The 16,012-nt window shown below is 40.6% G+C and overlaps 1 protein-coding gene across 1 annotated transcript in view; it reads left to right on the forward strand.

Annotated features, from left to right (window-relative positions):
* Positions 1 to 14,650, forward strand: part of LOC127919867 (carboxypeptidase Z-like) — a 36,966-nt gene extending 22,316 nt beyond the window's left edge. The window contains exons 8-10 of the mRNA XM_052503717.1: positions 568 to 667; positions 3,785 to 3,930; positions 12,077 to 14,650. Coding sequence (XP_052359677.1) covers positions 568 to 667; positions 3,785 to 3,930; positions 12,077 to 12,331 — 501 coding nt within the window. The 3' untranslated portion in view covers positions 12,332 to 14,650. The remainder of the gene's footprint in view (positions 1 to 567; positions 668 to 3,784; positions 3,931 to 12,076) is intronic.
* The last annotated feature ends 1,362 nt before the right edge of the window (positions 14,651 to 16,012 follow it).

The following is a 16,012-nucleotide window of genomic DNA, read 5'->3' on the forward strand; positions in this document are numbered from 1 at the left end:
CATGTTAATCGCATTAGCCTACATTAGCTCAACCTCATGCTAATCGCATTAGCCTACATTAGCTCAACCTCATGTTAATCACATTAGCCTACATTAGCTCAACCTCATGCTAATCGCATTAGCCTACATTAGCTCAACCTCATGCTAATCGCATTAGCCTACATTAGCTCAACCTCATGCTAATCGCATTAGCCTACATTAGCTCAACCTCATGCTAATCGCATTAGCCTACATTAGCTCAACCTCATGCTAATCGCATTAGCCTACATTAGCTCAACCTCATGCTAATCACATTAGCCTACATTAGCTCAACCGTCCCGTGGATGGGACACCGATCCTACTATATATTTCTCCCGCCTACCAGCCTCCACTGACCTTAGCATTCCCTGCCATTCACTGATAGGTTTGCAAATTCCGGAAACTCCCCCCCTGGAATGAGGGGGGAATAAGCAGTATATCCAGGATTCCAGCAACTGAGATTCCTGGAAAACCAGGGAATTTTGTTAAAATAAGCCTGATATTCCCTGATATTCCCTGATATTCCCTGTCGTTCCTTCTCTTCTCCAGGTCCACAGAGGTATTAAGGGAGTGGTGAAGGATGAAGAGGGCTATGGAATAAAGGGAGCGTCCGTATCTGTCAGGGGAATCCGTAAAGATGTCACCACAGGTAACCACCGTAATAACTGATAGCCATAGTTCCGGATAATGTCTGCAGCCCAGATGGCTGCTTCTGTCTCCCTCCTTCTGTCTCCCTCCTTCTGTCTCCCTCCTTCTGTCTCCCTCCTTCTGTCTCCCTCCTTCTGTCTCCCTCCTTCTGTCTCCCTCCTTCTGTGTCTCCCTCCTTCTCTGTCTCCCTCCTTCTTTGTCTCCCTCCTTCTGTCTCCCTCCTTCTCTTTCTCCCTCCTTCTCTTTCTCCCTCCTTCTCTTTCTCCCTCCTTCTCTTTCTCCCTCCTTCTCTGTCTCCCTCCTTCTCTGTCTCCCTCCTTCTCTGTCTCCCTCCTTCTCTGTCTCCCTCCTTCTGTCTCCCTCCTTCTCTGTCTCCCTCCTTCTGTCTCCCTCCTTCTGTCTCCCTCCTTCTGTCTCCCTCCTTCTGTCTCCCTCCTTCTCTGTCTCCTTCCTTCCCTGTCTCCCTCCTTCTGTCTCCCTCCTTCTGTCTCCCTCCTTCCCTGTCTCCCTCCTTCCCTGTCTACCTCCTTCCCTGTCTCCCTCCTTCCCTGTCTCCCTCCTTCTCTGTCTCCCTCCTTCTCTGTCTCCCTCCTTCTCTGTCTCCCTCCTTCTCTGTCTCCCTCCTTCTCTGTCTCCCTCCTTCCCTGTCTCCCTCCTTCCCTGTCTCCTTCCTTCTCTGTCTCCCTCCTTCTCTGTCTCCTTCCTTCTCTGTCTCCCTCCTTCCCTGTCTCCCTCCTTCCCTGTCTCCCTCCTTCCCTGTCTCCCTCCTTCCCTGTCTCCCTCCTTCCCTGTCTCCCTCCTTCTCTGTCTCCCTCCTTCCCTGTCTCCCTCCTTCCCTGTCTCCCTCCTTCCCTGTCTCCCTCCTTCTCTGTCTCCCTCCTTCTCTGTCTCCCTCCTTCCCTGTCTCCCTCCTTCCCTGTCTCCCTCCTTCCCTGTCTCCCTCCTTCTCTGTCTCCCTCCTTCTCTGTCTCCCTCCTTCTCTGTCTCCCTCCTTCCCTGTCTCCCTCCTTCCCTGTCTCCCTCCTTCCCTGTCTCCCTCCTTCCCTGTCTAACTCCTTCTCTGTCTCCCTCCTTCTCTGTCTCCCTCCTTCCCTGTCTCCCTCCTTCCCTGTCTCCCTCCTTCCCTGTCTCCCTCCTTCCCTGTCTAACTCCTTCCCTGTCTAACTCCTTCCCTGTCTCCCTCCTTCCACGTCTCTTTTCCCCTCCCTCCCCTCTTCATCCCATTCCCCCTCCTATCTTCCTCTCTTTCTCTTGCTCTCTCTCTCAATTCAATTCAATTCAAGGGCTTTATTGTCATGGGAAACATGTGTTAACATTGCCAAAGCAAGTGAGGTAGATACTATATAAATGTGAAATAAACAATAAAAATGAACAGTAAACATTACACTCACAGAAGTTCCAAAATAATTAAAACATTTCAAATGTCACATTATGTCTGTATACAATGTTCGGTAATTTGACATTTGCTCATTACATTGTTTTCACTGAGGAAATGTATGAGTCTGCTGTTAATGATAATGCAGAGGATTTTCCCAAGGTTGCTGTATATTCCACGGTAGTTATTCGGGTCAAATTTATCTCCACTTTTGTGGATTGGGGTGATCAGTCCTTGTTTTTTTTTATTTAACCTTTATTTAACCAGGCAAGTCAGTTAAGAACCAATTGTTATTTTCAATGACGGCCTAGGAACAGTGGGTTAACTGCCTGTTCAGGAGCAGAACCTTGTCAGCTCGGGGATTTGAACATGAAACCTTTCGGTTACTAGTACAAAGCTCTAACCACTAGGCTACCCTGCCGCCCCAGGTTCAAAATACTGGGGAAGATGCCAGAGCTATGGATGATGTTAAAGAGTTTAAGTATAGCCAATTGGAATTTGCTGTGTGTATATTTTATCGTTTAATTGAGGATACCATCAACACCACAGGCCCGTTTGGGTTGGACGGTTTGGAATTTGTACTGTAGTTCATTCAATGTAGTTAGAGAATCCAGTGGGTTCAGGTAGCGTTTAATGTAATTAGAGAATCCAGTGGGTTCAGGTAGTGTTCAATGTAATTAGAGAATCCAGTGGGTTCAGGTAGTGTTCAATGTAATTAGAGAATCCAGTGGGTTCAGGTAGCGTTTAATGTAATTAGAGAATCCAGTGGGTTCAGGTAGTGTTTAATGTAATTAGAGAATCCAGTGGGTTCAGGTAGTGTTTAATGTAATTGGAGAAACCAGTGGGTTCAGGTAGTGTTTAATGTAATTAGAGAATCCAGTGGGTTCTGGCAGTCTATAATAGCTGATTCTAAGATTTGTATTTGATATCTCTCTCTCCCTCCCTCCCTGTCTCCTTCCCTGTCCACTCCCTCCCTCCCTGTCTCCTTCCCTGTCCACTCCCTCCCTCCCTGTCTCCTTCCCTGTCCCCTCCCTCCCTGTCTCCTTCCCTGTCCACTCCCTCCCTCCCTGTCTCCTTCCCTGTCCCCTCCCTCCCTCCCTGTCTCCTTCCCTGTCCCCTCCCTCCCTCCCTGTCTCCTTCCCTGTCCACTCCCTCCCTCCCTGTCTCCTTCCCTGTCCACTCCCTCCCTCCCTGTCTCCTTCCCTGTTCCCTCCCTCCCTGTCTCCTTCCCTGTCCACTCCCTCCCTCCCTGTCTCCTTCCCTGTCCCCTCCCTCCCTCCCTGTCTCCTTCCCTGTCCCCTCCCTCCCTGTCTCCTTCCCTTCCCACTCCCTCCCTCCCTGTCTCCTTCCCTGTCCCCTCCCTCCCTCCCTGTCTCCTTCCCCTCCCTCCCTCCCTGTCTCCTTCCCTGTCCACTCCCTCCCTCCCTGTCTCCTTCCCTGTCCCCTCCCTCCCTGTCTCCCTCCCTCCATCCCTGTCTCCATCCCTCCATCCCTGTCTCCTTCCCTGTCCCCTCCCTCCCTGTCTCCTTCCCTGTCCCCTCCCTCCCTGTCTCCCTCCCTCCCTGTCTCCTTCCCTGTCCCCTCCCTCCCTGTCTCCCTCCCTGTCTCCCTCCATCCATCCCTCCCTCCCTGTCTCCTTCCCTGTCCCCTCCCTCCCTGTCTCCCTCCCTCCCTCCCTGTCTCCTTCCCTGTCCCCTCCCTCCCTCCCTGTCTCCCTGTCTCCCTCCCTCCCTCCCTCTATAGCGGAGGAAGGTGATTACTGGAGGTTAATGAACTCAGGAACACACATCATAACAGCATCAGCTAAAGGTTACTCCAAAGTCAGCAAGAGAATTTACCTGCCTGCTCACATGGAAAAAGCTGGGCGGGTCGACTTCGTGCTCAAAAAGGTACTTGCGAAGTTATTTATATATATATTTATATGTATATTATGTTGATGTCAGGGTCATGATATCTGAGGTGTTGATGTCAGGGTCATGATATCTGAGGTGTTGATGTCAGGGTCATGATATCTGAGGTGTTGATATCAGGGTCATGATATCTGAGGTATAGTATGTTGATGTCAGGGTCATGATATCTGAGGTATAGTATGTTGATATCAGGGTCATGATATCTGAGGTATAGTATGTTGATATCAGGGTCATGATATCTGAGGTATAGTATGTTGATGTCAGGGTCATGATATCTGAGGTATAGTATGTTGATATCAGGGTCATGATATCTGAGGTATAGTATGTTGATATCAGGGTCATGATATCTGAGGTATAGTATGTTGATATCAGGGTCATGATATCTGAGGTATATTATGTTGATGTCAGGGTCATGATATCTGAGGTATAGTATGTTGATGTCAGGGTCATGATATCTGAGGTATAGTATGTTGATATCAGGGTCATGATATCTGAGGTATAGTATGTTGATATCAGGGTCATGATATCTGAGGTATAGTATGTTGATATCAGGGTCATGATATCTGAGGTATAGTATGTTGATATCAGGGTCATGATATCTGAGGTATAGTATGTTGATGTCATGATAGGGTCATGTTGATATCTGATATCTGAGGTATATTATGTTGATATCAGGGTCATGATATCTGAGGTATATTATGTTGATGTCAGGGTCATGATATCTGAGGTATAGTATGTTGATGTCAGGGTCATGATATCTGAGGTATAGTATGTTGATATCAGGGTCATGATATCTGAGGTATAGTATGTTGATGTCAGGGTCATGATATCTGAGGTATAGTATGTTGATGTCAGGGTCATGATATCTGAGGTATAGTATGTTGATATCAGGGTCATGATATCTGAGGTATAGTATGTTGATGTCAGGGTCATGATATCTGAGGTATAGTATGTTGATATCAGGGTCATGATATCTGAGGTATATTATGTTGATGTCAGGGTCATGATATCTGAGGTGTTGATGTCAGGGTCATGATATCTGAGGTATAGTATGTTGATATCAGGGTCATGATATCTGAGGTATATTATGTTGATATCAGGGTCATGATATCTGAGGTGTTGATGTCAGGGTCATGATATCTGAGGTATAGTATGTTGATATCAGGGTCATGATATCTGAGGTATATTATGTTGATATCAGGGTCATGATATCTGAGGTGTTGATGTCAGGGTCATGATATCTGAGGTATAGTATGTTGATATCAGGGTCATGATATCTGAGGTATAGTATGTTGATATCAGGGTCATGATATCTGAGGTATATTATGTTGATGTCAGGGTCATGATATCTGAGGTGTTGATGTCAGGGTCATGATATCTGAGGTATAGTATGTTGATATCAGGGTCATGATATCTGAGGTATATTATGTTGATATCAGGGTCATGATATCTGAGGTGTTGATGTCAGGGTCATGATATCTGAGGTATAGTATGTTGATATCAGGGTCATGATATCTGAGGTATATTATGTTGATATCAGGGTCATGATATCTGAGGTGTTGATGTCAGGGTCATGATATCTGAGGTATAGTATGTTGATATCAGGGTCATGATATCTGAGGTATAGTATGTTGATGTCAGGGTCATGATATCTGAGGTATAGTATGTTGATGTCAGGGTCATGATATCTGAGGTATAGTATGTTGATGTCAGGGTCATGATATCTGAGGTATAGTATGTTGATATCAGGGTCATGATATCTGAGGTATAGTATGTTGATGTCAGGGTCATGATATCTGAGGTATATTATGTTGATATCAGGGTCATGATATCTGAGGTATAGTATGTTGATGTCAGGGTCATGATATCTGAGGTATAGTATGTTGATATCAGGGTCATGATATCTGAGGTATAGTATGTTGATGTCAGGGTCATGATATCTGAGGTATAGTATGTTGATATCAGGGTCATGATATCTGAGGTATATTATGTTGATGTCAGGGTCATGATATCTGAGGTATATTATGTTGATGTCAGGGTCATGATATCTGAGGTATATTATGTTGATGTCAGGGTCATGATATCTGAGGTATATTATGTTGATGTCAGGGTCATGATATCTGAGGTGTTGATATCAGGGTCATGATATCTGAGGTATAGTATGTTGATGTCAGGGTCATGATATCTGAGGTATAGTATGTTGATGTCAGGGTCATGATATCTGAGGTATAGTATGTTGATGTCAGGGTCATGATATCTGAGGTATATTATGTTGATGTCAGGGTCATGATATCTGAGGTATAGTATGTTGATATCAGGGTCATGATATCTGAGGTATAGTATGTTGATATCAGGGTCATGATATCTGAGGTATAGTATGTTGATGTCAGGGTCATGATATCTGAGGTATAATATGTTGATATCAGGGTCATGATATCTGAGGTATAGTATGTTGATGTCAGGGTCATGATATCTGAGGTATAGTATGTTGATGTCAGGGTCATGATATCTGAGGTATAGTATGTTGATATCAGGGTCATGATATCTGAGGTATAGTATGTTGATGTCAGGGTCATGATATCTGAGGTATAGTATGTTGATGTCAGGGTCATGATATCTGAGGTATAGTATGTTGATGTCAGGGTCATGATATCTGAGGTATAGTATGTTGATATCAGGGTCATGATATCTGAGGTATAGTATGTTGATGTCAGGGTCATGATATCTGAGGTATAGTATGTTGATGTCAGGGTCATGATATCTGAGGTATAGTATGTTGATGTCAGGGTCATGATATCTGAGGTATATGTTGATATGTTGAGGTATATTATGTTGATATCAGGGTCATGATATCTGAGGTATAGTATGTTGATGTCAGGGTCATGATATCTGAGGTATAGTATGTTGATGTCAGGGTCATGATATCTGAGGTATAGTATGTTGATGTCAGGGTCATGATATCTGAGGTATAGTATGTTGATATCAGGGTCATGATATCTGAGGTATAGTATGTTGATGTCAGGGTCATGATATCTGAGGTATAGTATGTTGATATCAGGGTCATGATATCTGAGGATATAGTATGTTGATGTCAGGGTCATGATATCTGAGGTATAGTATGTTGATGTCAGGGTCATGATATCTGAGGTATAGTATGTTGATATCAGGGTCATGATATCTGAGGTATAGTATGTTGATGTCAGGGTCATGATATCTGTGGTATAGTATGTTGATGTCAGGGTCATGATATCTGAGGTATAGTATGTTGATGTCAGGGTCATGATATCTGAGGTATAGTATGTTGATGTCAGGGTCATGATATCTGAGGTGTTGATATCAGGGTCATGATATCTGAGGTATAGTATGTTGATATCAGGGTCATGATATCTGAGGTATAGTATGTTGATGTCAGGGTCATGATATCTGAGGTATAGTATGTTGATATCAGGGTCATGATATCTGAGGTATAGTATGTTGATGTCAGGGTCATGATATCTGAGGTATAGTATGTTGATGTCAGGGTCATGATATCTGAGGTATAGTATGTTGATGTCAGGGTCATGATATCTGAGGTATAGTATGTTGATGTCAGGGTCATGATATCTGAGGTATAGTATGTTGATGTCAGGGTCATGATATCTGAGGTATAGTATGTTGATGTCAGGGTCATGATATCTGAGGTATAGTATGTTGATGTCAGGGTCATGATATCTGAGGTATATTATGTTGATGTCAGGGTCATGATATCTGAGGTGTTGATGTCAGGGTCATGATATCTGAGGTATATTATGTTGATGTCAGGGTCATGATATCTGAGGTATAGTATGTTGATGTCAGGGTCATGATATCTGAGGTATAGTATGTTGATGTCAGGGTCATGATATCTGAGGTATAGTATGTTGATGTCAGGGTCATGATATCTGAGGTATATTATGTTGATGTCAGGGTCATGATATCTGAGGTATATTATGTTGATGTCAGGGTCATGATATCTGAGGTATAGTATGTTGATATCAGGGTCATGATATCTGAGGTATAGTATGTTGATGTCAGGGTCATGATATCTGAGGTATAGTATGTTGATATCAGGGTCATGATATCTGAGGTATAGTATGTTGATATCAGGGTCATGATATCTGAGGTATAGTATGTTGATGTCAGGGTCATGATATCTGAGGTATAGTATGTTGATATCAGGGTCATGATATCTGAGGTGTTGATGTCAGGGTCATGATATCTGAGGTATAGTATGTTGATATCAGGGTCATGATATCTGAGGTATAGTATGTTGATGTCAGGGTCATGATATCTGAGGTATAGTATGTTGATATCAGGGTCATGATATCTGAGGTATAGTATGTTGATGTCAGGGTCATGATATCTGAGGTATAGTATGTTGATATCAGGGTCATGATATCTGAGGTATAGTATGTTGATATCAGGGTCATGATATCTGAGGTATAGTATGTTGATATCAGGGTCATGATATCTGAGGTATAGTATGTTGATGTCAGGGTCATGATATCTGAGGTATAGTATGTTGATATCAGGGTCATGATATCTGAGGTATAGTATGTTGATATCAGGGTCATGATATCTGAGGTATAGTATGTTGATGTCAGGGTCATGATATCTGAGGTATAGTATGTTGATGTCAGGGTCATGATATCTGAGGTATAGTATGTTGATATCAGGGTCATGATATCTGAGGTATAGTATGTTGATGTCAGGGTCATGATATCTGAGGTATAGTATGTTGATATCAGGGTCATGATATCTGAGGTATAGTATGTTGATGTCAGGGTCATGATATCTGAGGTATAGTATGTTGATGTCAGGGTCATGATATCTGAGGTATATTATGTTGATGTCAGGGTCATGATATCTGAGGTATAGTATGTTGATGTCAGGGTCATGATATCTGAGGTGTTGATGTCAGGGTCATGATATCTGAGGTATAGTATGTTGATATCAGGGTCATGATATCTGAGGTATAGTATGTTGATATCAGGGTCATGATATCTGAGGTATAGTATGTTGATATCAGGGTCATGATATCTGAGGTATAGTATGTTGATATCAGGGTCATGATATCTGAGGTATAGTATGTTGATGTCAGGGTCATGATATCTGAGGTGTTGATGTCAGGGTCATGATATCTGAGGTATATTATGTTGATATCAGGGTCATGATATCTGAGGTGTTGATATCAGGGTCATGATATCTGAGGTATAGTATGTTGATGTCAGGGTCATGATATCTGAGGTATAGTATGTTGATATCAGGGTCATGATATCTGAGGTATAGTATGTTGATATCAGGGTCATGATATCTGAGGTATAGTATGTTGATATCAGGGTCATGATATCTGAGGTATAGTATGTTGATATCAGGGTCATGATATCTGAGGTATAGTATGTTGATATCAGGGTCATGATATCTGAGGTATAGTATGTTGATATCAGGGTCATGATATCTGAGGTATATTATGTTGATGTCAGGGTCATGATATCTGAGGTATAGTATGTTGATGTCAGGGTCATGATATCTGAGGTATAGTATGTTGATGTCAGGGTCATGATATCTGAGGTATAGTATGTTGATATCAGGGTCATGATATCTGAGGTATAGTATGTTGATGTCAGGGTCATGATATCTGAGGTATAGTATGTTGATATCAGGGTCATGATATCTGAGGTATAGTATGTTGATGTCAGGGTCATGATATCTGAGGTATAGTATGTTGATGTCAGGGTCATGATATCTGAGGTATAGTATGTTGATATCAGGGTCATGATATCTGAGGTATAGTATGTTGATATCAGGGTCATGATATCTGAGGTATAGTATGTTGATATCAGGGTCATGATATCTGAGGTATAGTATGTTGATATCAGGGTCATGATATCTGAGGTATAGTATGTTGATATCAGGGTCATGATATCTGAGGTATAGTATGTTGATATCAGGGTCATGATATCTGAGGTATAGTATGTTGATATCAGGGTCATGATATCTGAGGTATATTATGTTGATATCAGGGTCATGATATCTGAGGTATAGTATGTTGATATCAGGGTCATGATATCTGAGGTATGTATGTTGATATCAGGGTCATGATATCTGAGGTATAGTATGTTGATGTCAGGGTCATGATATCTGAGGTATAGTATGTTGATATCAGGGTCATGATATCTGAGTATAGTATGTTGATGTCAGGGTCATGATATCTGAGGTATAGTATGTTGATATCAGGGTCATGATATCTGGTATAGTATGTTGATGTCAGGGTCATGATATCTGAGGTATAGTATGTTGATATCAGGGTCATGATATCTGAGGTATAGTATGTTGATATCAGGGTCATGATATCTGAGGTATAGTATGTTGATGTCAGGGTCATGATATGAGGTATAGTATGTTGATAGTCAGGGTCATGATATCTGAGGTATGTATGTTGATGTCAGGGTCATGATATCTGAGGTATAGTATGTTGATATCAGGGTCATGATATCTGAGGTATAGTATGTTGATGTCAGGGTCATGATATCTGAGGTATAGTATGTTGATATCAGGGTCATGATATCTGAGGTATAGTATGTTGATATCAGGTCATGATATCTGAGGTATAGTATGTTGATATCAGGGTTATGTTGATATCTGAGGTATAGTATGTTGATATCAGGGTCATGATATCTGAGGTATAGTATGTTGATATCTGAGGTATGTTGATATGTTGATATCTGAGGTATAGTATGTTGATATCAGGGTCATGATATCTGAGGTATATTATGTTGATATAGGGTTGATATCTGAGGTATATTATGTTGATATCTGAGGGTAGTATGTTGATATCTGAGGTATAGTATGTTGATATCTGAGGTATAGTATGTTGATATCTGAGGTATATTATGTTGATATCAGGGTATGTTGATATCTGAGGTATAGTATGTTGATATCAGGGTATGTTGATATCTGAGGTATAGTATGTTGATATCAGGGTATGATGATATCTGAGGTATAGTATGTTGATATCAGGGTATAGTATGATATCTGAGGTATAGTATCAGGGTTGATATCTGAGGTATAGTATGTTGATATCTGAGGTATAGTATGTTGATATCTGAGGTATAGTATGTTGATATCTGAGGTATATATGTTGATATCTGAGGGTATGTTGATATCTGAGGTATAGTATGTTGATATCTGGGTATAGTATGTTGATATCTGGGAGGAGATACCTGATGACAACATCCGGTGATCCTGATATCGGAGGGTGCGTAATTCAAATAAATTTAATATTAAACATTTATGAACATACAAGTATTTGCCTTTGTTTGAGGCATTTTGTTTTGACTGCATTTGTCAGCCTTTGTTTGAGGCCTTTGTTTGAGGACGGCGCCCCACAACATATTTTTCAATCACAAACAGCGATTAAATAAATCACCTACTTCTGAAAATCTTCCTCTGTTTGCAATCCCAAGTGTCCCAGCTACAACAGGAATGGTCATTTTGTTAGATAAAATCCTTCTTTATATCCCAAAAAAAGTCAGTTTAGTTGGCGCCATCGATTTCAGTAATCCACTCGTTCAACTGGCCAAGATAGAAACCTGGAAAACTACACCTTAACTTTGTTCAAACAAGTCAAACTACGTTTCTGTTTATTCCTCAAAATGTAAATAAACTATAATATTTCATACGGAAAGAAGTATATTCAATAGGACAACAAAATAAGCTGGTGCGCGTCCTCTTTATGACCCCAAGACTGATTTTCAAAGTCATATTCTTTCTTCAACATGTTGCCATCTAGTGGAAGCCATAGAAATTGCAATTTGGGAGCTGGAATCACATAGGACCCATAGCTATTCATTGAAAGAGCATGGGATCTCAAAAAAAATAATTCTGGTTGGTTCTTCTTCTGATTTTCGGCTACCATATCACTTGTGTTATACTCTCGTATGTTATTTTAACAGTTTTAGAAACTTCAAAGTGTTTTCTATTCAGTACTACTACTACTAATTATATGCATATCCTGGCTTCTGGGCCTGAGTAACCTCCCCTCTCCCCTCTCCTCCCTACTCCCCTACCTCTCATTAAAGATATGTATTTCTCTCCTCTCCTCCAGGTCCCTGTTCAGCCAGTAGGACCAGACTACCACCTGTTCCTCAGCTCCTCCCTGGACACTTATGAGCGCTTCGACCCTTACAACCACTTCCAGAGCTACGGCCGCTCCGAGCCGGGAGAACCGAGGGAACCCAGGGAACCGAGGGAACCCAGGGAACCGGGGATGGGAGCAGAGGAGCAGGAGAAGCCGTGGTGGTGGAACTACTTTACTCAGGCAGGAGTCTCTGCTCCCACCTGGCTGCTACGGAACCACTAGAAGACTGGACAGGAGAAAGACTGAAACGGCACACTATTCCCTTATTCCCTATTCCCTTATTCCCTCACACTATTCCCTTATTCCCTATTCCCTTATTCCCTCACACTATTCCCTTATTTGGTGCACTACATTTGACCAAAGCCCAAGTGCATTGTGGGGCGGCAGGGTAGCCTAGTGGTTATAGTGTAGGAGAGGCAGGATAGCCTAGTGGTTAGAGCGTTGGACTAGTAGCCGACTAGTTCAAATCCCCGAGCTGACAAGGTACAAATCTGTCATTCTGCCCCTGAACAAGGCAGTTAACCCACTGTTCCTAGGCCGTCATTGAAAATAAGAATTTGTTATTAAACTGACTTGCCTAGTCAGGTAAAATACAAATTATTTGTAGATTTCATCCCAAATGGCACCCTGTTCCCTATATAGTGCACCCTGTTCCCTATATAGTGCACCCTGTTCCTATATAGTGCACTCTGTTCCCTATATAGTCAAAAGTAGTGCACTGTAAAGGGATTGGGTGCTATGTGGAATGTCTCCTACAAGTAGAGGCATGAATTGGTTCTCAATCTTCGTTTGGTTTCTGTTCCCCATCACATTCCCCTCATGTTACCAGAAGGCCTTATGTTCTGTTTAGTCTTCCTGTGTAGAGAGGCCAGGTACCCTGTCCACCAGGGGATCACCTACCGCCACTATGGACAGGAATCTGATCATGTGTCCTGACCAGGAATGATTCTGGGCCCCCATTAACATATTGGGTGTTCTATTATGTTTCATTAAGACATTCTGTCTTCCTCAGTGTTCTATTGTGTTTCATTAAGACATTCTGTCTTCCTCAGTGTTCTATTGTGTTTCATTAAGACATTCTGTCTTCCTTAGTGTTCTATTATGTTTCATTAAGACATTCTGTCTTCCTCAGTGTTCTATTATGTTTCATTAAGACATTCTGTCTTCCTCAGTGTTCTATTATGTTTCATTAAGACATTCTGTCTTCCTCAGTGTTCTATTATGTTTCATTAAGACATTCTGTCTTCCTCAGTGTTCTATTATGTTTCATTAAGACATTCTGTCTTCCTCAGTGTTCTATTATGTTTCATTAAGACATTCTGTCTTCCTCAGTGTTCTATTATGTTTCATTAAGACATTCTGTCTTCCTCAGTGTTCTATTATGTTTCATTAAGACATTCTGTCTTCCTCAGTGTTCTATTATGTTTCATTAAGACATTCTGTCTTCCTCAGTGTTCTATTATGTTTCATTAAGACATTCTAGTTCTGTCTTCCTCAGTGTTCTATTATGTTTCATTAAGACATTCTGTCTTCCTCAGTGTTCTATTATGTTTCATTAAGACATTCTGTCTTCCTCAGTGTTCTATTATGTTTCATTAAGACATTCTGTCTTCCTCAGTGTTCTATTATGTTTCATTAAGACATTCTAGTTCTGTCTTCCTCAGTGTTCTATTATGTTTCATTAAGACATTCTGTCTTCCTCAGTGTTCTATTATGTTTCATTAAGACATTCTAGTTCTGTCTTCCTCAGTGTTCTATTATGTTTCATTAAGACATTCTAGTTCTGTCTTCCTCAGTGTTCTATTATGTTTCATTAAGACATTCTAGTTCTGTCTTCCTCAGTGTTCTATTATGTTTCATTAAGACATTCTAGTTCTGTCTTCCTCAGTGTTCTATTATGTTTCATTAAGACATTCTAGTTCTGTCTTCCTCAGTGTTCTATTATGTTTCATTAAGACATTCTAGTTCTGTCTTCCTCAGTGTTCTATTATGTTTCATTAAGACATTCTGTCTTCCTCAGTGTTCTATTATGTTTCATTAAGACATTCTAGTTCTGTCTTCCTCAGTGTTCTATTATGTTTCATTAAGACATTCTGTCTTCCTCAGTGTTCTATTATGTTTCATTAAGACATTCTAGTTCTGTCTTCCTCTGTGTTCTTATGTTTCATTAAGACATTCTGTCTTCCTCAGTGTTCTATTATGTTTCATTAAGACATTCTGTCTTCCTCAGTGTTCTATTATGTTTCATTAAGACATTCTAGTTCTGTCTTCCTCAGTGTTCTATTATGTTTCATTAAGACATTCTGTCTTCCTCAGTGTTCTATTATGTTTCATTAAGACATTCTAGTTCTGTCTTCCTCAGTGTTCTATTATGTTTCATTAAGACATTCTGTCTTCCTCAGTGTTCTATTATGTTTCATTAAGACATTCTGTCTTCCTCAGTGTTCTATTATGTTTCATTTAGACATTCTGTCTTCCTCAGTGTTCTATTATGTTTCATTAAGACATTCTGTCTTCCTCAGTGTTCTATTATGTTTCATTAAGACACTAGTTCTGTCTTCCTCAGTGTTCTATTATGTTTCATTAAGACATTCTAGTTCTGTCTTCCTCAGTGTTCTATTATGTTTCATTAAGACACATTCTGTCTTCCTCAGTGTTCTATTATGTTTCATTAAGACATTCTGTCTTCCTCAGTGTTCTATTATGTTTCATTAAGACATTCTAGTTCTGTCTTCCTCAGTGTTCTATTATGTTTCATTAAGACATTCTGTCTTCCTCAGTGTTCTATTATGTTTCATTAAGACAGTTCTGTCTTCCTCTGTGTTCTATTATGTTTCATTAAGACATTCTGTCTTCCTCAGTGTTCTATTATGTTTCATTAAGACATTCTAGTTCTGTCTTCCTCAGTGTTCTATTATGTTTCATTAAGACATTCTAGTTCTGTCTTCCTCAGTGTTCTATTATGTTTCATTAAGACATTCTAGTTCTGTCTTCCTCAGTGTTCTATTATGTTTCATTAAGACATTCTAGTTTTGTCTTCCTCAGTGTTCTATTATGTTTCATTAAGACATTCAGTTCTGTCTTCCTCAGTGTTCTATTATGTTTCATTAAGACATTCTAGTTCTGTCTTCCTCAGTGTTCTATTATGTTTCATTAAGACATTCTGTCTTCCTCAGTGTTCTATTATGTTTCATTAAGACATTTCTAGTTCTGTCTTCCTCAGTGTTCTATTATGTTTCATTAAGACATTCTAGTTCTGTCTTCCTCAGTGTTCTATTATGTTTCATTAAGACATTCTAGTTCTGTCTTCCTCAGTGTTCTATTATGTTTCATTAAGACATTCTAGTTCTGTCTTCCTCAGTGTTCTATTATGTTTCATTAAGACATTCATTCTGTCTTCCTCAGTGTTCTATTATGTTTCATTAAGACATTCTAGTTCTGTCTTCCTCAGTGTTCTATTATGTTTCATTAAGACACTAGTTCTGTCTTCCTCAGTGTTCTATTATGTTTCATTAAGACATTCTGTCTTCCTCAGTGTTCTATTATGTTTCATTAAGACATTCTAGTTCTGTCTTCCTCAGTGTTCTATTATGTTTCATTAAGACATTCTAGTTCTGTCTTCCTCAGTGTTCTATTATGTTTCATTAAGACATTCTAGTTCTGTCTTCCTCAGTGTTCTATTATGTTTCATTAAGACATTCTAGTTCTGTCTTCCTCAGTGTTCTATTATGTTTCATTAAGACATTCTAGTTCTGTTCCTCAGTGTTCTATTATGTTTCATTAAGACATTCTAGTTCTGTCTTCCTCAGTGTTCTATTGTGTTTCATTAAGACATTCTAGTTCTGTCTTCCTCAGTGTTCTATTATGTTTCATTAAGACATTCTGTCTTCCTCAGTGTTCTAT

This window comes from Oncorhynchus keta, unplaced genomic scaffold (genome assembly GCF_023373465.1).
Source record: "Oncorhynchus keta strain PuntledgeMale-10-30-2019 unplaced genomic scaffold, Oket_V2 Un_contig_17735_pilon_pilon, whole genome shotgun sequence".
NCBI classification, from domain to species: Eukaryota; Metazoa; Chordata; class Actinopteri; order Salmoniformes; family Salmonidae; genus Oncorhynchus; species Oncorhynchus keta.